General features: G+C 39.4%; 1 protein-coding gene across 3 annotated transcripts in view; it reads right to left on the bottom strand.

Annotated features, from left to right (window-relative positions):
- Window positions 1-25,391, bottom strand: part of TNRC6B (trinucleotide repeat containing adaptor 6B) — a 288,141-nt gene that overhangs the window by 203,504 nt on the left and 59,246 nt on the right. For 2 of the 3 annotated variants that reach the window (XM_066257399.1, XM_066257391.1), the window contains exons 2-3: window positions 10,338-10,411; window positions 2,865-2,955 (exon numbers count right to left, since the gene is read on the bottom strand). In XM_066257399.1, the coding sequence (XP_066113496.1) occupies window positions 2,865-2,909 (45 nt within the window). In that variant the 5' untranslated portion in view covers window positions 2,910-2,955; window positions 10,338-10,411. Of the gene's footprint in view, window positions 1-2,864; window positions 2,956-10,337; window positions 10,412-25,391 lie in introns of those variants that run through there. The other variant, XM_066257372.1, reaches the window with a different exon arrangement.

Raw genomic sequence — 25,391 nt, forward strand, 5'->3', positions numbered from 1 at the left:
CCTCCCAGTCACCCTATATTATATTACTTTATTTTCTATGTAGTACTGACCACAATCCATAATTATCACCTTTATTTATATTTGTTTCTCTCAGTAAAATATAATCACTTTAAAAGGAAGAACCATGTCTTTTTCATTCATTGTTGTAGCCTCTGAAAACATATACCAGTACTCAATAATTATTTATTGAAAAAACTGGATTTATCATAAATCACTATTTTACAGAAAATTCCCCATTTATTTTTTTACGAAACCAGCTACCTTTCCTGACTTCTTTCTGTTAGCAGACAACCACAAATTATATCACCATAGTACTATGATGAATTCCCGCATTAATATCTAACATTCCAAATATAATAAGGTTTCAAACAAAGAAAAGCATAAGAAAACCATAAGAACATAAATTAAACTAAGACTGATGAAGCTGAATTAAACTAAGACTGATAAATCTAATTCCTGATAACAGAAGCCTCTACTTAATGAAAGTATAAAAAGTGTCTTTTATTCTTTAGTCAAATTGATTCTAACCTGAAAAGCTATTCAATAATTTAAAAATCAAGAAAGCCACTCTTTTTTTTCTCAAAAAGGTGAAAAGTTGATGACACAATAAAATATTCAATATTGGTCTAATTACATGCTTGCCAACTTCCAATTCCAATTTAACTTTCCAGGGAGAGAATTAGCCAGAGAATCCAAGAGTCCAGTCTTCCTTAACATTATATGTCATTACTAATTAATAAATTAGAATCTGAGTGTCTATTGTCTATGTACACTTCAGAAATCCTGAGGTCTGTGTATTTTGGGTGTCCATTGTATGTATGTCTTTGTGTGTTTGGGGGAGATTCCTAGAGTGTGTCTATCTCAGATTCTGACTAACTCTAAATGAGATTCTGATGAAAGTCTACAGGCTTTTGTTTTGGCTACAGAAAGAAGGAAGAGTTCTGGTGAGGTGGGAAAAAAACAAACATGCAGACAGGATAATATCTATTCCTCTACTCAACCCATGGACTATAGAGAGGGAGAGAGTCAGAAAGAAGCAAAAAGAGCTGTTTTCACAAGGGACCCCAAGACTCAGGGCACAAGTAGTACTTCTCTGAAGCCCTGTCAACAAAGTACAACAGAGCAAAGAAGAAAGTAGCCTCTCTAAAACTCAGTGAAGCATTGCCTAAGACCTATTGGCAGAGAGAACTTTCTGATGGGAACTCACAGATACTTTTTACTTGTCTTTAAAAAAAATAATTTATTTTTGTGATATTCACATAACACAAAATTAACCATTCTAAGGTGGACAATTCAGTGTCTGTCATATGGTATATTCACAATGTTGTACAATCACCACCTCTATCAAGCTCCAAAACATTTTCATTACCCCAGCAAGAAACTCTGCATCCATTAGTAGTTATTCCTCCTTTTCCATTTTCCCCAAAACAACCCCTGGCAAACATCAGTCTGTGTTCCATCTCTGTGGATTTATATATTCTGCATATTTCATATAAATGGAATCATATAATATGACCTTTTGTGCCCAGCTTCTTCATAGAACATGATGTTTTGACAGTTCCCAGTAACATTTTGACAACTCTCCACTTTTGCTCTGCTGAAGGAATAAGCCTTCCTACAGAGACTACTAGTAGCAGGGGAAGCAGAACAAGGACTCCCCTGAGAAGGGTCCAGGACAGCAGATAATGCTACCTGTGCTGGGCACTGCTTTGGACACAGTGTGAGACACCCTCAGATCTCCCAGGAAGACTAAAGACAACTTTGAAAGGAGAAAGAAGGAGGTGAAGTGAAGGTGATACTGAGGGTCCCATATGACCAGGCAGAGAAAGAACCAAGCAGATTCAGGACAAAGAAGCAGATATAGAGAGGTCTATGTAAATACACAATTAACTATATATGAGGTTTGAAAATGACAATAATCACTAAAGCTTTAACTTGAAAAACCAAACAAATTACCACTTTAAAATTTATAATAAAAAATACCTAAAAATGCCCTGCCCGGATAGCTCACAGATGGTTAGTGTTGCTCCAAAGCATAGAGGTTGTTGGTTCGATCACCAGCCACAGCACATACAGGAACAGACTGATGCTCAAGTCTCTCTCCCTCTCCCCCTCCTCTCTCTCTAAAATCAATAAATATTTTTAAATGTCTAAAAAATAATCAGTAATGCCTCTGTGCAACAGGAATAAGGGATTACAACTTGCATAACACATTAAAAGATAAAGTACTAGTATCCTACAAATTAATCACTAAATGCTCTGTAAGTTCAGTAAAATATGTTTGTTTGTTGTTTTTTTTGTACTTTTCTGAAGCTGGAAACGGGGAAGCAGTCAGACAGACTCCCGCATGCACCTGACCGGGATCCACCAGGCACGCCCACCAGGGGGCGATGCTCTGCCCATCTGGGGCGTCACTCTGTCACGACCAGAGCCACTCTAGCGTCTGGGGCAGAGGCCAAGGAGCCATCCACAGCGCCCGGGCCATCTTTTGCTCCAGTGGAGCTTCGGCTGCAGGAGGGGAAGAGAGAGACAGAGTGGAAGGAGAGGGGGAGGGGTGGAGAAGCAGATGGGCGCCTCTCCTGTGTGCCCTGGCCGGGAATTGAACCCGGGACTTCTGCACGCCAGGCCGACGCTCTACCACTGAGCCAACCGGCCAAGGCCAGTAAAATATGTTTTAAATTTATCATGTAGCATAACAAAAATAAATATTAATAAGAAAAAATACCTCAATCTAAGGGTAAGGTCTAACTTTTAATCAAGCTAATTTCTAAATTCACCTACAACAAAACACTCACTCCACTCATCCACTGCCTCTGTTGTTTAACTTCGACTCAAATTGTTTGCACCTTTAGTAATTCACTGACCTTGGAACCGCTTTCTTCCGATAGTTCTCCCTCATTGGTTTGCATGGGAACAGACTCTGTGCAAAATTCTGCAGAAACACACAAATACTGCCTAAAAAAGGTAGGAAGAGAAAAATACATAAGAATTTCAGTTCAAACATTTGTTTTTTCAAAGATTAGTTTGAAATTGTGTTATGGAGACCATAGATACTGTGAAGCAACAACCTTAAGAAACGTGTGTGCATGTGTCTGTATATACATGTGCATCTGAGGTAGAGAGGGACTCTTCCCTCCCTTAGGGCAGGACAGTAGCAAAGGTTTAAGACATTGGAGTATTGAACAATTATAGTTTTCCTGTTTTTATTTTACTTCTGGCAGAAGTGATAGTGAAAATATTTAGTAATTCATACAATACAAATACTGACCTGTCAGAAAGGATGCCCACATCTAAGGGAAGCAGCTGACCAATTGCTATGTGGCAGCCAGTCATATTGCCTGGATATTAAGCTAGGCTACTAAAATTGGCTGGGTTTCTTGGGTTTATAATTTATAGTCAACATTCATGGTATTTTATAACTGAAATTAAGGTGTACTCTTATGATTGGTCCTGCTTGTTTAATTTTAAGAAAATTTGCTTAATAAACTAAATGTCAGGTTTTTTTTTCTTTTTTTAAATCTATTTTTATATTAGAACAGGCTATTCATAGGGCACGACAATAAAAAGTAGTCATTTTCCCTCTAAGAATGAAGTGAGTCAAATAAAAGTTTATTAAAATTTTATTAATTGGATAAAGTGTCGACCTGGAACGCTGAGGTCACTGGTTTGAAACCCTGAGTTTGGCTGGTCAAGACACATATGGGAGTTGATGCTTCCTGCTCTCTCCCACCTTCTCTCACTCCTCTAAAATGAATAAATAAAATCTTTTAAAAATTTTTAAAATTTTATTAAAATGTACCAAAAGGAAACAACTATGATTATGCAACATTCAAATTAATTCATTAAATACATAATTATTGAGGAATCATTACTCAAACTAACACAAAATTCTATTATAATGCAGGTATGAATATTTTAAAACATTTCAAATCTTTAAAAGGCTCATAGCTACAAAATATAAAAGCTAAAAAGATGCTTGATGAGTATCTTTCTTGTATGCAGAGAAATCTCTGTGAATGCAGCAGCCTGGGGCCCTGGTGATCTGATGCTGGTAACAGGCTTCTCACTAACCAGCCCCAGGACCTGAGGCCAAAAAGGCAGGTCCAGGAATGCTTCCTCATCAGGTGGGTGGGAAAAGGGTACCAGAATATCTACTATGAGGTTTTTGGGGAACTAATGTGTATTTATCTAATGTAAATGTAAAACAGGTACACTGGAAGCTCTCTCAGTCAACCTCTATTCTCTCAATCCAGATGAACTGACATTGCCCATTCCCTCCAGAAACATGATCCTCACAGCAGGTGAAACAGGCTTTATCTATATAGTTGTTTTTGACGCTCACCTGTTTATGACACTTATACAAAAACAAAATTGCTCTCTCTATGAAAATTAAATTGCTAGCACTAGAAAAACTCAATTAACATGTCTAAAAAGGTACGGTATGCAAACTGCTTCACAAATATCTTTAAGTTCTCATTCTACTTTACTGATACAGAGATTGTATTTCGTAGCTGATACATCATAGACATAGCTGATCAAGAAAGGCACCCCAATTATGTGCCGTTTCCATTTGAATGCGCTGGGAAAAATGAATGCTTCCTCCCTCTCCCAAGGTTCACTCCTGGCTCCTCTCCACCTCCACACACACTACCCCAGAAGAGGTACAGGATCTTATCTGAAAGGTGAGTTCAGAAGGAGAAACAAGATATGTGAGCTCTCTCTTCCTTTTGGAAGCCAGCTGTCCCCAAGGAGCATGAATTCTCCTCTGCTCCCGTCCCTATCAATGCAGGCCGCTCACAATTACCTGTGACTAGATAAGTCTGATGAATTCTGAGGTTCAGTGTTAAAAAGTTCACTTGCCTGTAGATGTAAGCTGTATTCTCCAGTTTAACTTCATTTAAAATAGAGATGATATTTTGGTCTCCCAAACACCTTTCTATCTTATTTCTCAATTGGGATAACATTCAGCCAAGGGAAAAAGAGTACAATTTATTGGCTCTCTCACAGACCCTAATACCTACTGCATGAGACTAGAGTCTTCATAAACAGACATGAAGTATAATTTTGGGAATAAAATACATGTAGAATTTCTGAGGCTTCTGTTAGAACCAGGAGTTAGGGTCTTGGTCTTTTTTGAGGGGGTAAAGTGTTTTGACCTTGAAGAGGTTTACATTAGGACACATAAGTTTTTACAGTTGTACACTAGCTTTTAACTATTGAAGTTTATATTAGAAGCCAAATTAGAAGTTTATAAATGACAGGCCACACTATATTTTTACTTCAGTGGTGACTGTAGTTATGGCAACTTTGTCTTCAGATAGTGGCTGTTTCTATAGAGACAGGCTGTGTGCATTGGCACATAAGCCTTTGCTGGCCTCAGCAAAGAAATAAGCCACAGTCAGACCATGGTGGTGGCACTAAAAGCACATCTGAATGTCAGCTGCACAAGTGGTCTCAGCACACATTGGCCACTCTGGTTTAGCAAGCAAATACTAGCTATGCTAGCCTCAACAAAGAGAATAGGGCATTAGCAGGCTTGGGTGACTTCAAAGTATAGAGGCTGCTGCCTGACCTTGAATTATGCAGGCACAGCTTTCCTAAGCAGGCATAGCTGAGGCAAAGATTAGACTTTAGGAAAAAAAGACTTTCTTCATACAAGTCTTTTAGATATTAGCAAGTAGAACAATTATTTGATGCATATAAACTACAAGGCAGATGAATTTCAAATAGCATACAAGCTACAAAATCAGTGAACTTCTGTTTTAATTGTTTGTGCTAGGTTTACATAGGCAATTCACAGGGGAAATGAAAATTAAGAGATTTCTCACTATACTTCATAGAAGGAAGGAAAGAAGAGAGGGCAAAGGGAGGCTGGAAGGGAGAGGAAGAACAGAGGCAGGCAGGGAGGGAGGGAGGGAACTTATAGAGCAGGGTCGGGAAACTTTTTGGCTGAGAGAGCCATGAACGCCACCTATTTTAAAATGTAATTCCGTGAGAGCCATATAATGACCCGTGTACATTACGCATTATCCAATAAAAATTTGGTGTTGTCCTGAAGGACAGCTGTGATTGGCTCCAGCCACCCACAACCATGAACATGAGCGGTAGGAAATGAATGGATTGTAATACATGAGAATGTTTTATATTTTTAACATTATTATAATTTTTTTTTTTTTTTTTTTTACAGAGACAGTGAGTCAGAGAGAGGGATAGACAGGGACAGAGAGAGATGAGAAGCATCAACCATTAGTTTTTCATTGCACGTTGCAACACCTTAGTTGTTCATTGATTGCTTTCTCATATGTGCCTTGACCGCGGGCCTTCAGCAGACCGAGTAACCCCTTGCTGGAGCCAGTGACTTTGGGTTCAGGTTGGTGAGCTTTTGCTCAAACCAGAGGAGCCCGCGCTCAAGCTGGCGACCTCGGGGTCTCGAACCTGGGTCGTCTGCATCCCAGTCCGACACTCTATCCACTGCGCCACCGCCTGGTCAGGCACATTATTATTTTTTATTAAAGATTTGTCTGCGAGCCAGATGCAGCCAACAAAAGGGCCACATCTGGCTTGTGAGCCATAGGTTCCCGACCCGTTATAGAGGAAGGGAGAAAGGTTGGTAACTACAAAACTCTAGATTTTGCAAAAAGGAGGTACTATTTCAAATATTTATTTACTTAAATATTTAAAAGAGAAGGCAGTGTACATTAGTTGAATGTTTTCCAGACATGGTACAGGCAGAGTTCCAAATTTAACCTTTTGTTGGCCAATAGTTCCAAATTGGGTGGCAGTGTCCAAGTCATAGATTCTGGACACTAGCATAGACTAACTGGGTATCTTATCTTGGCAAGGCTCAAACCAGGAGGATTTCACCCATCTTCTCTCTCTCAGATACCAATGTGTCTCTGTTACAATTTTTGGCAATACTGAGTGTTATAGTCAGGAAACATAACTTTATCAGAAATATACCTCTAGGTCTGGAGATAGGCTTACTTTTAGAACTTGGTGCTTTTAGGGACAGTGCTGGAAAGATTTTGTTTAGTCTTGGAATTCATATGATTTGTACACTGATCCATTTTAGAATCTTCTGGGGATAAATCTATTCATGTTCCCAAGAGAAGACCTGAGAGAATAGTAGTTGGTAGTGTGGGGGTTGTCCTCATGAGAGTGGGAATAGGATAGTCCTAACACCACTTCTACCCTAAAGGAGATAGGCACGCTTCAGCTGAGTCACACTGACTGCTAAGAGACAAAAGCTGGCAAGTGCTAGAAGAGGAAAACTTGTTATCCACTCTTGATGCTTCCCTCCATGTGGGGCAATATCAGTATTTTCCCTATTCCTGGTGTTATATCCCTGGACTCCTGCTGTCAGGGGTATAGTGACTGGTCTGATCAAGAGCCTAGAAGAGGAAACTGCTTGTAGAGTCCTGCCCTTCTCTCCCCTTTCCCCTTGGGGGTCCCTATTCTGCTCTGCTCCTTCCTTCCTTCTAGAAGGTAGGTCTATCTCCAGAGTAGTGCTGCTGGGTGAGAAAACCTGTTAAGTTCTGGAGTTTAGTATTAGAAAGCCAACTGGCCCTTACAGATGAGTCAGTTCTCCTATGTCAACTTACCACAAAAGTGAATTTTTTATCTCTGCCTGCCCTACTCCTCCATCCTCTATTTCCACTGGTTCAGAACTTGGGCAGGAATAGAATATTATTTATTGGGTCCCCTTCAATGCCAACTTATATCTGAAGCTTAACCTCTTCAGAATTAAGTTCACTTTTCAGTGTCAGTCTTACCTTCCCAATTATCCCATTACCATAATATTGATAACATACTTTTACTTCATAAGCTTTTTAGCTCCATTTCTAGTTACTCTTAATGCACATTCTCCACTTCAGTGAGACAAATCTTCTTTCCAGCCTGACCTGTGGTGGCGCACTGGATAAAACATCAACCTGGAATGCTGAGGTCACCAGTTCAAAAACCTGGGCTTGCCTGGTCAAGGCACATATGAGAAGCAACTGCGACTTTCTCTCTCTTTCTCCTCTAAAATCAATAAACAAAGTCTTTAAAAAAATCTTCTTTCTATTCTCTCCACACCTGGGTAATCCCCACCTATGCAGTCCATACCCCATTTGAAATCCCTTCCCTTCACCATCCACATTTCCATCCTTCTAATATCCAGTCAATTTGTATTTCTAAAAATTTTTCCGGATCAACACTATATAATCTGCTTACTTACTATATGTCATATCAATAACTATTTTTTATTTGTCCTTTATTTAATTTACTCTCATTCTTTTGTTGTTTTAGAACTGCTGTTAATATTTTTAATGTGTTTCCTGAAGAAATCTTGATGACACTCTTGTTTGAAGACATATCTTACAGTTGTGTCTAAAGTTCTAGGTCAGCTTTACTGTCCTTTGGACAAACTGAGAGGAGAATCAGGCAATGCAAAAGTATATAGTGAAGGTAGGGGTCCCATCTGGGAAGTGACATAGCGTCCAGTGTATTGGTGCTAATAGAGTGATGAAAGAGTCAAGACAAAGTCCACTTATGTGAAAATTAACTGAAGGGGTGAACAAGTGGTGGCAAAGCTGTCAAAGATGATGTGACAATACAAGCATTTCATTTCTGCTTCAGCACATCATTTCACCTCAGAGCTGTCATCAGTTTGCCATACACAGTAAGTGACAGATAGTTGTGGCCTGGCACAGAGCTTTAGCACATACAGAACAAGACTCAACAAATGTTAATGACCAAATATGAATACTGTCACACAGCATTTGTACTAGATCTCTCTATACATTGGCAAATACATATGCTAATATTTCCAAAGCCCTCCAGGATCCAGCCTTCACCTGTATCTCCAGTGTCATTGGCCAGTCCTCTTTGCTCCTTCTGTTCCAGCCATACTGAACTACTTGTAAGCTTCAGAAATGTGCCAGATTGTTTCAGGGTTCCCTGTTTTTGTTCATATTATTCCCTCCCCTGATACTCCTCATTAAGCAGCTTTAAAAAGTATTTCCTGATCCATCTCTAGGTAGAACGGATGATTCTTTCCTCAGTGTTTCCAGTGGACCTTGTTTGAATACTAGTATAGGAACTGTAACTTTATGAAATTTATTTGCTTGTGTAGCTGCCTTCCCTATTACTGTCAACCCTTTGATGCCAGACACTCCATCTTATTAATCTTTATATTCAGAGTTTACTTAAACCCTGTGCACCTGTATTTAATAGGTATTCAATAAATTTCTATGTAAGACTAACTAAAGTCCTTTTCAATTAAAACTGTAACAGATATCAATTCAATATATATTTCCTAGATCCCAATGACATGCCAGATGGTGCTGGACCAATGTGATACAGTACAATAAGCACTGGTTTTGAAGGGGCAAAATCATAACTCTTTGAAATTTACTAGCTGTACACTACTTTGGGCAAATTAGTTAACTTTCTAATCTTCATTATTTTAATCCAAAAAATAGAGGAGGTGTTATAAGTATTAAATTAAATAATATATGTATAGCATTAAGTGTCCAGGAGTAGCCAACAAGCACTAAAAAAAACAGTTCCTTTTCAAGAAGTCTCAAAAGGTTTATAGATTAGTAAAAGAGTCATAACAGAAATAACTGTAACATAAAATAATGAATGTTTTGTTACTGTAATAACAGGTGTTCTGAGAACACAGATGAAAAAAGAAATTCTGCCAAGAGTCTGGAAGAAGAGGACAACAGGAAAGATACAAGATGGAAGACTGGACAGTTGTGTTCTTCTCCCCTCTTTTAAACTCAAAGCAAAGAGCAAAGCACCAAGCAAGGTACAAAGCTGTGACAAAGAACTAAATATCTGAGAAATAGAAAAAGGGTTACAGATGGGGGTTCAGTAAAAAAAGAAGCCAGATACAACTGCAAGTAGGTAGGTGTTGAAGGGGTTTGTAGGATGACATCAGCAGCAACAGGGAGCCATGAGAGCTGTTTAAGCAAAGAAATGACATAAGTAAATCTACAATTCAGAAAGCTGTCTCTGGCAGAATGTGGACTACAGACTGCAGCAGGGACAGACTAGGGGCAGAGAAGGTAGGAACACGCTCACATAAAATTGTGGAATTGCTAAATCTCAATAACAAATTCCAGCTTTATGAAAGGATGAGGCACCAAATGTCAGTATCAATAAAAATACAAGTGCTTTTCAAAGGGACCTACCAAAGTAGAAATACAAAGGGCTGATGTGATAAACACTTTAAATACCCTTCTGTAAGAATTCTAAAAAGGAGCAATGAGTCAAAATGTACTTGTCTTCTTTTTAAGATGAAGGCTCTCATTGCCAATACCTGGTAGAGAGAAACTTTAAAAACTTACCTTTGACCGTATCCTGGGGCAACACACGCCCGTGAAGATGAATCTAGACTACATTCAGTGCAAAAACCAAAACCCTGAAAAGACAGAAAAGTCACAATGAGCCATACATTCATAACAAACACCATGCCAAGTGAAAGAGCACAAGTTCAGAATTCAGGCAGCCTCATACCAATCCAGGCTTCTCCATCTACCAGCAACTGACTCTCTGGCTAACGGCCTAACCTGTCAAGCCTCAGCTTCCTCATTCAACACTGGGAACAATAACAGCATCTTCCTTAGAGGGATTTTTGGAAGTTAATATATGTGTAAACCACTTAGTACAGAGCACCACCAACCACATGCTCAATAAAGGCAAGTGGTTATTAAGAATGTGAACTGAAATATGAACCACTTGCTGAAGAAACATTAAAACTTATACCTTTACTATTTATTTCACTTTATTTTTTACCAGAAAAATACCAAATTTCCCTTTCAACTTCTCCATTTGATATGATGTTTCATAATCAGTTTAGACTGAATACATCCCAAACAACCCTCTTTATCCCCCACCCAGACCTCCTTCTCCATCTCTACTGTCTCATTCAAGGGTACCATCCTCCACCCATTTTCTGGTCAGAACATCAGATTCATCATGGATTTTGCACGCTACCCAGGTCCTCTGAGAGTCCATCAACAGGTCTTGTCATTTCTGCTTTCACAATATGTATCTCAGATCCACCCACAATTCTTCATTTTTACTGCCATCATCAATTTTTACTTGTGGAGGCCTCTTAGCTGGCCTCCCAGAGCCTATTCTTGTTCTTCCCCCATCCATTCTCAAATAATGGCTGGAATGGCCTCTTCTTTTTTCTTCTCTTCCAAGTGAGAGGATGGGAGATAGAGAGAAAGACTTCCACATGTGCTCCCACTGAGACCCACCTGGCAAGCCTTGTCTGGGACCGATTCTCTGACCATCTGTGGCCATGCTCACAACCAAGCTATTTTTAGCACCTGAGGTAGATAGAGGCTTCACAGAACCATCCTCAGCACCCAGGGCCAATGAGCTTGAACCAATCGAGCCATGGCTGGGGTGGGGGGGAGGGCAGATGGTTGCTTCTCCTGTGTGCCCTGATCAGAAATTGAACCTGGGACATCCACACGCTGGGCTGACACTCTACCACTGAGCCAACTGGCCAGGGCCTAGAATGGCCTCTTCAAAATCAAATCAGATAATAGCAAGTTGCTACTAAATGCAGTGAAACATTTATTTCAAGATGGAATGTCTCTTAATATATACTATATATGAAATACATGTCTATTTACCTGTGAATGTACAAATATATAAATATATAAAATGATAGCCATTTATTAACCCTTTTAGTACAAACATTCATGTACGTCCTTGTGCCTCCTGACCATCCAGAGTACATCGATTTATTTTAAAAATATGTAAGGCAACATTAAAAAAAGGTAAATGTATGTTTTTCTTGTTTCCATAAATTGGTTATCAAACAAACATGATTTTAAGTTAATAAAACTATAACTGGAACTAATTTCATTTTTTGAAGAAAAAAAACACTCCTGGGGGTCAGTGAGCATGAAAAAAACTCACTACTCAAAGGGTTAATAGACATTTAGAGATCCCAGGGCAGTCCCTTCATTTTACAATGGCAAAAGCAAGTGTCAGAAGGATATTCTGCTCAAGGTTGGACCTCTGTGTGTGTGTGAAGGTGGGCAAAACAATACTGGACAAACCTGGCAGAAACTTATCTGTGGTAAGTATCCACACTGTGTCAGAATGCCTGCCACTATTTGGAAGTTGGCCTCTTAGTTACACAATCAATGTTTCTGTCCAAGAAAGTACATTCCATTCCCCATGGCTACAGACTGTCAATTACAGTGTTAGTCCCACATTATGTCACAATGTTTGAGGTAGTACTTCAGTGAAACTTGAAAACATTTTGCTGCCCCCTCTTCTGTCATTATCTCTACATTAGCTTATTTTTTTAACAATGTTTGAATAAATCTCAGATGCAATTGTGCTGTAATGAGTACTAGTAATACTTTAATTATCCCTATCTTCCTACTATACACACTGCTGTTTCAGCAATCTTCTGAAAAGCAAATCTGACCTCTTGAGAATATCACTTCCAAAATTTACTTAAGAACTATCCATTACCTTTGGGGTAAAATACAAGATCTCTCTTAGCTACATCATTACTTCACACTTTTTTTTTTTTTTTTTTTTTTTTCATTTTTCTGAAGCTGGAAACAGGGAGAGACAGTCAGACAGACTCCCGCATGCGCCCGACCGGGATCCACCCGGCACGCCCACTAGGGGCGGTGCTCTGCCCCCCAGGGGGCGATGCTCTGCCCATCCTGGGCATCGCCATATTGCGACCAGAGCCACTCTAGCGCCTGAGGCAGAGGCCACAGAGCCATGCCCAGCGCCCGGGCCATCTTTGCTCCAATGGAGCCTTGGCTGCGGGAGGGGAAGAGAGAGACAGAGAGGAAAGCGCGGCGGAGGGGTGGAGAAGCAAATGGGCGCTTCTCCTATGTGCCCTGGCCGGGAATCGAACCTGGGTCCTCCGCACGCTAGGCCGACGCTCTACCGCTGAGCCAACCGGCCAGGGCCACTTCACACTTTTTTAACATGGACCACACATAGTTTCTTTGCCCACAATATATGCTCTGATGTCTCTGGGGGTCCTGTGTCCAATTCCCTTCTACTCCTCTTTTAAGATTTGCCTCAAGTTTTGTCTCCTGAAGTTTTCTGTACCCGTCTTGGCTGCACCAAGTGTTCTTCTTTTGGGGTATACCATATAATACTGATTATATCCATAGGTCTGTTTCCTTCACTCAACAGGAGCTCATTGACAATAAAAATTATCTATGTCTTACACATCTTTGAATTTGGTATCAGGTAGAAATTTAATAAACATAAGCTGAACTGAACCCTGATGTGATCCCTATAACCTAGTACTTTAACATGGATGCTTCCCCATTAAATGAGACAAGGGAAAGTGGAAGAAGCTAGCTACAACTTCCAAGATGGGTCTTGCCCTCATGGAAAATGTGAAATATGTGGTTATGTGTGCCCCTAGCACCTCAGAGACAGATTGGATTCTTTAATTTTTTTTGTCAACCACAGACTATTAAGATAACAACCCTAATTTTCAGTTATCTATTCTGATAAGTTTATGCCCAGGCTAAACAGGACTGCTTCTCTAGACTTATCAGTAATCCAAATTCTGTACCAACTTCATAAAGTAGCTCAATAGTATGTATCTTGTTAACAGACAAGCTTAGTACACAGTGGCCAGCTTAGTCCTTTGCCTGCTTGGCAGCTGGGCATACAGTGAGAGAAAAGGAATTAAAACAGGAGAGGCAGGTGAGGGAAACTGGGCAGTGTTCCAAGTACTCTGGAAACCAGCTTCATTACTCTCTCTGCAGGGCTGTGAACCTCTGTATCAGATGTACTCATATTCAAGATAAACATAAAATTTAATTCTAAAATCATCATTTGAAATGGTCTAGTTAAAGTTATCTACAGCACTATTTTCCTTCTAAGGTATGAGTAATGGCAAATTCCTTCAAAACATCATTTTGAAATGTTCAGAACTATCTACTGTAACCCTGCTATCAGATCATGCAGAGCTGCAGCAGTAAACTATGTGAGCCACAACAGTCTTCTCTCTTCTCTTGCAGAGCAACCAGGTTGTCCTTGAACTTCACACATGGGTTGAAAAGGCTCAGTGGATCTTGGCCTAAATCAGTCCCTGGGACCTGATAAACTGCAAGTAGATCTCAAGAGTTCCTCCACAGTCAAGCACCTAACTAAACTCACAGGATGTGATTAGAACTGAATCTTTCCCTAGGGAATATGGCAAGTTGAGAGAAATACATATTTAATAAACTATATTTACTAATATCATCTCTGATAAGTAGGGTTTAATTTTCAAACATTATTACTTAGAATAATTCTTTTAAATTTAATTTAAATCTCCGTTCAGAAATTAAACCAATAGGGCCCTGGCTGGGTTGCTCAGTGGATAGAGCGTCATCCTGACATACTGAGGTCATGGGTTCAATCCCTGCTAGGAGGCACATACAAAAAGCAACCAATGAGTGCACAACTAAGTGGAATAAGTCAATGTTTCTCTCTCTCTCTCTCTCTCTCTCTCTCCCTCCCTCCCTCTTTCTCTTTCAAATTAATGGAAAAATAAATAAATAATAAATTCAAGCAATATAGATAAGGCTGTCTTCTCTCACTCCACCCTGGTCTTGCCAGCATTCATCACTATTTATCTGTCTAATATCCAGCATCATTCTTTTTTCCCCCCAGCATCATTCTTGGGGTGCAGTCTATTCAGAACATACTATAAATTTTTAATTGAGTCACAAAAAACTGACAATCCTGACTATGTCACTGGCAACTGGCCTAACTTCAAGCATGATGTCAGGGAAAAAAGTCTTAAGTGAAGCAGCAGATGTGAGAGAGGAGCAAAACACCAGCAAGGAGGCTAGGAAGGCCATCCCAGGAGGCGATCATGGACCCAGAGCGTACCAAGGTCTAGCTCTATAAACAGCACACCTAGCCCAAGTGAAGGAGCCTATTTAGTTAAGTAACACAAATAATAATAACAAATGCCTAAGGAGCACTGCTACAGGCAAATGGGTTTATTCATTCAGCTACCAATACACAAGATCTTTGCAGTTTCAGGTCACTTATACTTCAGTTCCACACTTGAAAATTTGTAAAAATGTTTAAGTCTATCCATTCCTAAAAACAGCCCCTTTAATCCTATAACCTTCTCAAGCTTTTGTGTCCTCCCTCCCCTTTCCTCTCCTAGTCAAGCTTTTTTAAAAAGAAGTTTTTATTGCCCTAGCCAGGTAGCTCAGTTGGTTAGAAGGTCACCCTGAAACGTCAAGGTTGTGGGTTCAATCCTTGGTCACAGCACATACAAGAATCAACCGATGAATGCATAAATAAGTAGAACAACAAATTGATGTTTCTCTCTGAAAAAAAAAATCAATAAATATAAAACTGAAAAAAAGTATTTGTCATCTCAATGTCCTTATGTCTCACTCACTTATTAATCCTTGTGTTTTTTTTTCTTTCCCTATCAGTCCCAGTTGCCTAATACAATGGATATTATTCAATTGTTTTTGCTTTAACATTGGCATTTAAAAATCAGAATGACCTGAAATTCTGTCATTTGGAAGCTCCTTTCCTATCTGGACACTAAGGATAATGCAGATCCAGTAACAGGGCCACAGGCACCTTTTTTAGTTCCTGATCTCTTGGCTGTGTCTGGGTCCTCATGTCTCCCTCGGTTTGTAGTCAGCCAGAGTTCTTTGTCAATACTGTTGATTTTCAGAGTGCCATCATGGGCAGGGTGGTGCTGGGTAAGGAGCTGCTGCTTTTGTACATGGAGTTTGGGGAAACAGGGGTTATGGTGAGAGAACCAAACTCAACTCCTGGCTTTAAGAATTGTGCCTAGTTCTGCTGCCTAAACTAGCGTGGAACATGTTTAGTCCCTTCACCGCACAGAAGGGGCCAAATTTATTACTTTTGCTACCTCTTACCATTTCTCACCACTCTCTTTTGCTGTGTAGGCTTTCTCTGCTTGTCCTTTCATTACTGGTATGTTCCTCAGGAGTTCACCTTTCCCTTTCACTTTTTATTATATATACATGTCCTTACCCTCTCTCATCTTTTTTTTTTTTTAAGTATTTTATTTATTGATTTCTTAAAGAGAGAGGAGAGAGAGAGAAGGGATGGGCAGGAGGTAGGCGAAGGAAGCATCAACTTCGCCGGGCAAGTCCGGGGTTTCGAACTGGTGACCTCAGCATTCTAGGTTGATGCTTTATCTACTGCACTACCACAGGTCAGGCTATCCTTTCCCATATTCTGATGAATCCCAAATCTCTCCCCAGTGCTGACCTTTCTTACAATCTTCAAAGCCATCTATACATCTACCTAATGTCAATGGCCTTCTCTGCCTCATGTTCTATAGGTCCCTAAAACACAACATAACTAAAATTAAAATAATCCTTTCCCAAACAGGGCCTTCCTCTTGTTTCTCTTAGAAATACAATCATCCCACACACACCCCCCCCAAAAAAAACAAACAAACCTGGACTATCATCAGCATCTTCCTCTTACCAAACCTTCGTATGTCAGTAAGTACTTTCTTGCCTATTCCTACTGCCACTTTAGTTCTGGCATAGTTTCTCACCAGATTTATTCCAATTGTCTTTTAAAATTGGTTTTCTTACTCTGAAGACCTACCCCACCTCCATGGCCATTAGAATTAGCCTTATAAAGTACAAATATGCACTGCTTTTGCAATGTACCTTGTCTATCTTCAAGAAAAAATCCGATTCCCAAAGCATGATTACAAGGACTGATACCTGTTCACCTCCCAGCTTCATCTCCCAAAACCACACTGCTTTAAGCATTGGTTTCATGTACCTTTGTATATGTTATTTCTACTTGGACTGCCTTCCCACCCACAGGGAAAACTTCTTCTCCATCTTCAAGATGCAGGCTTAGGGGAACCTTTTCTATGAAGTCTTTCTTGATTCCTCTTTCTTGCTAAAGGTGGTATACCTGGGTGCTTCCTTTGAGTAATGACTGCACTTGGTATATATTTCCATTTGGCTTATGTATGTTGTTTATACTGCTAGGTTATAAGCTTCCTGAAGACAGACTCTAAGTCTGATTTTATCACTGCATCACCATCATTTAAAACAGTACTAGTAACAAAGGACATCTTAGTAAACTATTATGGAATAAACAATCATTTTGGGGGGAAAAATAAGGTCAAATCAATATATAATATTCTTAGTTTACTCAAGTAAGAATCTGCTTATAAGTTACAACAGTATATCCAGGGCCACGGTAGAAACTCCATTCATTCATTCATTTATTCAGTGAATGAGCCACCTGCTAAGACTCATGCTCTGCTCTATGAACATCATGGTCAAGTAATGCTCAGGTCTAAGGGCAGCATGCTACTTCCATGGGACCCTCAAACTTACAGGGAGAAGCTGTGAAGAAAACTTTGGGATTAATAGTAGGACCCTTGCATAAAGATGTTAAATTTATTCTTGTATCTTGTAAGTCAGGGAATGTTGCCTAAGAAAAACAAACTCAGTCTGAAACAAGGATGAAGAAAAAGACATACACCTCACCTTCAGCTACTAATCCAGTTTGGTCAGCTAACTAATGCCCTCTAGCTAGTCTAAGACAACTTGTCAATTCTTTAACAGAAAGGGCTTGAGAAAGTAAGGCTACCTTGTGAATACCTAAACACAACTACAAGTCATGTGGAGGTAGGGGCAAGGATGGCAGGAAATTCCAGCTGTCTGCTACAAGAACAGAGGCGACTACTGAAACAGCAGAATTGAATCAACCAGCTTTACTGAATGCTTACTAAGCACCCAGTACTATACTTGACATTTTCAGAACAAGGGCCTATGGCCAAGTTTTACTGCAATTGTTGCTCACATAAAAATTAAACAGTTTAACATACTCAAGCTTTTGCAGCCAATTTATTGATAATCTATGATGAAAACCCTCTATTCTTTTTTCATATTGTATATTAATTTTATGTGGGAGGTTTTTTTTGTGGATTTTTTTTTGACAGAGACAGAGAGAGTCAGAGAGAGGGACAGATAGGGACAGACATACAGACAGGAAGAGAGATGAGAAGCATCAGTTCTTCGTTGCAGCACCTTAGTTGTTCATTGATTGCTTTCTCATATATGCCTTGACCAGGAGACTACAGCAAAGTAAGTGACCCCCTGCACAAGCCAGCGACCTTTGAGCTCAAGCCAGTGACCATGGGGTCATGTTTATGATCCCACACTCAAGCCAGCAACCCTGCACTCAAGCTGGAGAGTCCGTGCTCAAGCTGGCAACCTCAGGGTTTTGAACCTGGGTCCTCCATGTCCCAGTTCGATACTCTATCAACTGTGGCGTAGCCTGGTCAGTCATGTAGTGTGGTTGTTTTTTATTTTTTTTAATAAAATAGCTTTTTCTATCTTTCTTTTTTCTTTCTTTTTTTTAGAGAGAGAGAGACAGGAAGGGGAAAAACAAAAGAGGGGGGAGGAGTGAGAGTGAGAAGCATCAACTAATAGTTGCTTCACTTTAGTTGTTCACTGATTGCCTCGTATGTGCCTTGACCAGGGGACTCAAGCAGAACCAGTGACCCTTTGCTCAAGACAGCGACCTTTGGGCTCAAGTCAGCAACCTTGGGCTCAAGCCAGTGACCCTGAACTCAAGCTGACAAGCCTGTGCCCAAGCTGGCGAATGAGGGTTTCAAACCAGGGTCGCTCAGCATCCCAGGTCAACACTGTATCCACTGTGCCTCCACCAGTCAGGTCAAATAGCTATTTCTATTAAGGCTGTTCAAAAAAGTTTAAATGGATATTGCTTGTTCAATAGGGAAATTTTAATAATATAATAATATGAATAACTGTTTATGGTGTGTACAGCAATATATATCATGGAAGTCTCAAAATACTCTCATTTAAGATATCCCTGTCCTTGAAGATCTTATACTATTGATAAGAGGAAGAACACTAGCATACCAAACAATTCCACAAAAATAGCAATTTCACAAAAACTATACACTAAGGTATGTGGCACAGAAGTTTAGTGAAAATAGTAGACTAGACAATCTGTGCAGCCCTCAGAGAGAAACTAGGATTTCAACTGGAATTGGCATGATTTAAAGCAGTGATTCTCCAACATTTTGGTCTCTGGATCTCTTTAAATTCTTAAAATTAAGGAGTTCTGCCTTGACTGATGGCACAGTGGATAAGAACGTTGTACCAGAGCACCAAGGTCACTACACTAGCTTGATCCTGGGATTGCCAGCTCAAATCTGAGGGTGTCAACTCGAGCCCTGGTCAGGGCACATATGAAGTGATCAATGGGTGCACAACTAAGTGGAACAATAGTTGATGCTTCTCTCTCTTTCTCTCCCTTTCCCTTCCATTCCCCCCTCTACTCTCTCAAAAAAATATATTAAGAAGCCCAGAGAGCTTTAGTTTACTGGGGTTATAATTGTCAATATTTACCATATTAAAAATTAAACTATGAAAAATTTAAAATATTTATTGATAAGAAATACTAATAAACATTTTAAATTGAAAATATCTTAAAAGATATAACATTTGAGAAAAGTACCATTGTTTTACATTTTTGTAAATATTTTTAATATCTGGCTTAAGAGACAACAGTTGTATACTAACTTCTGCTTTTACATTCAATGTTTTGCAGTCTCACATGTCATGTAGCATCTGAAAAATTCCATAATCATAAAAGAATGAGTTTAAAATGCATATACCATCTTAGCACTAATAAAACAGTTGTGACCTCAGAGACCCCTGAAAGGGTCTGATAGGGGGTGGGTAGGAATTCTTAGACCACACTTAAGCTAATCATAATTTTTTTTTTTTTTAAAAGAGAGATTAAAAAAAATAGTATAAGCAGGGGCTGATCAGGAAGGATGTGTGTGACTGGAGAGCCATAACTTCCACATATGCACGTTTTACTCCTAGTATCTTGGCTACAATCAAGCTCACCTCCATTGTGCAGAAATGGCAGGGCAAGGTGGGGTTCTGGTGACAGCAGGACAAGGAGCCTCACCCTCACCACGTGGTGTGTACTTCCCTTGGCAACATTCCCTGGAGGCCACGTCAGGTTTTCCTCTCTGGCGCCTACACTGTGTTCTCTCTCCTCCCTGAAGCTGTAAATGGCTCACAAGAAACTGCCTTGCCATGGCTCCCCAAGACTGTGTTTACTAACTGAAAGGTCATCTTACTGCTACAGTCGCAAATCCTTTAGACATTTCTTGATATGGCTGTCTTAAAAACAGCCACGTAGCCAGTTTTTCCTTGCCAATAATCATGTGAGTTTGCTACTCCTTTTGTGTGCATTTTGGGCACTGTAAAAACAGTTCCTGGAGCATCGTATGTCATGGATCTAGTTGCCATAAACTGAAAACATTTTCTTCATATTTTGTGGCACAAACTAAAAGCATTCTGGATGCGGTTTGCATACAGTCCATCTCTGGCCAAAAAAAGTTTCAATATATGGATAGAGGAAGGGAGGTAGCTATATATTACCATGGTTAAATTGTTTTTTATCATCCAAGTTAATATTCAATAGTGGATGTTTTCTAATTTTACCACGATTACTGTTCTAAAACTATTCTGCAATCAGTTCAATTTATGTAGCAAACTTTAAGTGGTCTAACAGTATTTTGTAGCTGAAACAACAGATAAAATAAGTTTTTAAAAATCTCATAAATAGAAAAAACTATGAATATATCTATTTTTTTAGGCTTTTTAATTTTATTTTTGTAGTAAACATATTTATTAAGGGCCCTTTACAGAGCAGTTCATTTTGAAGTCAATGTGAAAGAAAAACTTTGAAAGAGATTTCTGCTCTGGGAATAGTAAATTATGTAATTTTGACCAACCAATGCTGAAGATAGCCAGAAAACTTGATAAAAATATTTAAAAATATCCCAAAGGCAGAGGAGCACTAAGAAGTTAATTAAGAATAACCATACACAGCCCTGGCTGAGTAGCTCAGTTTGTTCAAGCATTGTCCTAATATGCCAAGGTTGCAGGTTTGACCCCCCAGTCAGGGTATATAAAAGAACCAATGAATTCATAAATAAGTGGAACAACAAATTGATGTTTCTCTCCCTCTCTCTTTCAAATCAATCAATAATTTTTTTAAATAAATAAAGTTATAAAAAACAATTATCAATTCCAGGTGAACTATACACCCAAATGTGAAAGATAAATTATGAAAAGGTGCCTAGCCTCAACAGTGAGAAAAATACAAAAGAAAACCATAATAAAAAACACCAGGCCCTGGCTGACTTGCTCAGTGGATAGAGCATTAGTCCAGCCTGTGGACATCCCAGGTTTGATATCCAGTAAGGGCACACATAAATAGTGACCATCTGCTTCTCTTCCCCTTCCCTCTCTGTCTCCTCCTCTTCCATAACCAGTGGCTGGATAGATTGACACCTCAGCCCCAGGTGCTGAGGATAGCCCAGTTGATCTGAGCATCAACCTCAGTCACTGAGGATGGCTCAGTTGATTCAAGCAGTGGCTCCAGATGGGGGTTGCTGGGTGGATCCTAGCTGGGCATACACGAGAATCTCATTATCTCCCCTCCTCTCACTTAAGAAAAGAATCATAACGATATACTATTATATGCCAGAATGGCTACAAATTTTAAAATCTGATAAGTGTTGTCAAGGATATCGAACAATAGGACCTTCCATACAGTACTTTGTGTGAATATAAATTGCTAAAGCCACTTTGGAATGCAGTTTGGCATTACTGTTCTTAAATTAAAGACTGACACATTTAGCTTGACCAGGCGATGGTGCAGTGAATAGAGCATCGGACTGGGACATGGAGGACCCAGGTTCAAAACCCCAAGTCACTGGCTTAAGCGCAGGCTAATCCGGCTTGAGCACAGGCTCACCTGGCTTGAGCACGTGGTCGCTGGCTTGAGCCCTAAGGTCACTGGCTTGAAGCCCAAGGTAGCTGGTTTGTGCCCAAGGTCTCTGGCTTGAGCAAGGGGTCACTTGCTCAGCTTTAGTCCCTTCCCCCATCAAGGCACATATGAGAACGCAATCAATGAATAATAAGCTGCAACGAGGAATTGATGCTTCTCATCTCTCTCCTTTCTTATCTGTCTCTATCTGATCCCTCTCTGACTCTCTGTCTCTGTCAAAAAACAAAACAAAACAAGGACTGACATATTTCATAATCCAGCAATCCCACCCCAGGTATAAAGTGGTCCCTTGTCTATGGTAGGGCTTAGGTTCTCCAGAACCACCACCCCCAGATAGGCGAAAATCTGGGAAGTAGCGACCTTATTTTTTATTATTTATATTTATTTTAAGGCTTTATAAACTCTTCCCACATTCTTATAAACCTTCCCCACATGGTTATTAACCTCTACCACACTTATTTTGCTTATTTTACCGCAAAAATAATAAATATATAAAAATACCCATATACTGCAAAATCCTGTGATATAGTGAAAAATTAGCAATACAAAATTAGATATGTATAATTTAAAGTGTAAATCTCTACTATATGGGTTTTACTGCCTTAAAACAACAAAATTATTGTTAAACTGAAAGTCTGGAAAGGGCTTTAAGAGATAACATAAGGAATAAAATGTAAAATGCAATGTGATATGGTCTAAGATAAGATTTTTATTTTTGGGTTAAAATAGTTTGCAATGAAATTTCCTAATTTCCTCATCTGGTTATTGATGATTTATATAATGTCAAAACAAAAATTTGTGCATGAACGTTCACAGTGGTATTACGTGTATTCCTAATAGCTCAAATGTGGAACCAACCCAAATGTCCATCAACTGGTAGACATAAACAAACTATGGTATGTCCACCTAGTGAAAACTACTCAGTAATAAAAAGGAACAAACTACTGATATAACATGAGTGAACCTCAAAAACATTATATTCAGTGAAAGAAGCCATCCCCAAAAGACCCCATATTGCATGACTCCATTTACATGAAATGTCAGATAAGGCAAATCTATAAAGGCAGAGAGTAAATTACTAGTTGCCTAGGGATGGGAGTTACAAGGACTGACAATAAATGGGCATAAAGGTCTCTTTGGGCTGGTGGAAATGTTCTAAAATTGAGTTGTGATGATGATTGCACAACTGTAAATTTACTAAAATGTTTGAACTGTATACCTAAAATGGGTGAATTTCATAGTATATAAATTATGTCAATAAAGTTGTTTTTTAAAAACATATTTGGCACTCTTCTACAGTCAGCTGTAATTCCCACATTTAAAAATCTCACCCACATATAGGATCAAATAAAACAAGAATAAAGCATAACAATAAAAATCAGCTTTTAAAAATAAAAATAGCATGTACTGAATACCTTTAAAATCCAAAGCGCCATCTCTATACTCATTTTCCAAACCAGAAGCGACAAAGATCTTGAGGAACAGGCTTTCATTGTCTTTTATTTCATCCCACCTGTACAAACACACATTCTAGCCTCATCTGCATTTATAATTGCAAACATGAATATCTGGCATAATTCCCTCCCTTCTTATGGCCAAACAACAAACATAAGAAAAAGCAAATGGCGTAGTGTATAATGAGATAAAATAATGATATAAATATACACAATAAACAGGATTTCTATCTAAATAAGGTTTAAACTAACCCTTAGAAACTGACAGTTCTTTTAACAAATGTACTTCAGATTAAATTCTACAAGTCCTAAAATGCTATCCAAATTAGTTTGCTGAACTGGAATTGTTAAATTGGATACTGCTTAAAGTAGGTCACTGGCTCAGGCTTGAAAGTGTTTGGTAATGCAGAGATCTATTTGCAAAGTCATTTGTCATAATGAGATTTGACTTAGACAAAACAGGAGAAACCACATTGATTGGGTGTCAACTGTCAGTTGTATTTTATTCAAATAAATTTCATTTTAGATTTATCTCACTACAGATTTCTGAACAGGCAAGTAACAAGATAAAAGAAGTGTTTTTGAAAGGGTAAATCTGATGACAATGTTTAAAAAATGCCCCTTTTGCTTTCTGTTCCTTTGTGCCTCACATCTACTCAGCCTCCAAAGAACACTGTTTCCTTTAAAATGTCTTTCAGGTTTATTCCTTACTCTCAATATCTACTCTCACCAATATAATCCCAATTTGTGTCAAGAGATGTTAAAGGGCCAGAAAACTGGGGAAAAAAGCCAAACTAAAAACAATTAGAATAACCTAAAATAAAAGTAAAGAGGACACGGTCAGTGGTTCTCAAAGTGTGGTTCCCAGGGCACCAGCAGCAGCATCACCTAGGAATTTAATAGAAATGTAAATTATCAGGCTTTACCCAAATCTACTGAATCAGAAACTCCAGGGGCAGGGCAAGCAATCTGTGTGTAAGGAGCCCTCCAGGTGATTCTCATATAGGCAAAAGTTTGAGAATTAGTGGTTTAGAGAGAAGCTAAAGAAGAAATGGACCAAGAGAATTTGAGGACCTGCTAGGAATTTCTATCACAATGTCCTTCCAATCTCCAACTCAACCTATCCAAAAAGAACTCTTCCCCTAACCTGCTCTGCCAAGTGTTATTCATTTCTGATATCGAGACCCTTTACATAGCTTTCATTCAATCTCCCTTCCCACTAGTCCTTATCCAATATACTAATCTTATAGATTTCACAGTTGGGGCCCTAAACTGTCAGGGAGAAAAATATTTACCATAAATGGGAAATTAATTAAAAGGGCCCTTCAAATCGGAGGAGAAAAGATGAGTTATTCAGTATATGATTTTAGAGTAACTGGCTAGTCATTGTGAGTGTGGTGAGTGGAAGTTATATTCCTTACTTTGTACATCTTATTCAATATACCAAAATAAAATTCTAGGTACACTTTAATAAAAAATATGAAAATAATAAACAAAATCATCATTTTAAAAATATTTTTATAATCTTCAATAGGGAAGGTCTTCCTAAAAGCATGATAATTTCACCCAGAAGGCATAAAAATTACTAATAATTTTACTGCATAAAAATCTAAGACTCTGGCTCTGGCCGGTTGGCTCAGCGGTAGAGCGTCGGCCTAGCGTGCGGAGGACCCAGGTTCGATTCCCGGCCAGGGCACATAGGAGAAGCGCCCATTTGCTTCTCCACCCCTCCGCCGCGCCTTCCTCTCTGTCTCTCTCTTCCCCTCCCGCAGCCAAGGCTCCATTGGAGCAAAAGATGGCCCGGGCGCTGGGGATGGCTCTGTGGCCTCTGCCCCAGGCGCTAGAGTGGCTCTGGTCGCAATATGGCGACGCCCAGGATGGGCAGAGCATCGCCCCCTGGTGGGCAGAGCGTCGCCCCCTGGTGGGCGTGCCGGGTGGATCCCGGTCGGGCGCATGCGGGAGTCTGTCTGACTGTCTCTCCCTGTTTCCAGCTTCAGAAAAGAAGAAAAAAAAAAAAAAAAAAAAATCTAAGACTCTGCTATGGCCAAAAAAGATCATAAA

The sequence above is a fragment of the Saccopteryx bilineata genome, chromosome 1 (genome assembly GCF_036850765.1).
Source record: "Saccopteryx bilineata isolate mSacBil1 chromosome 1, mSacBil1_pri_phased_curated, whole genome shotgun sequence".
In the NCBI taxonomy this organism is placed as follows: Eukaryota; Metazoa; Chordata; class Mammalia; order Chiroptera; family Emballonuridae; genus Saccopteryx; species Saccopteryx bilineata.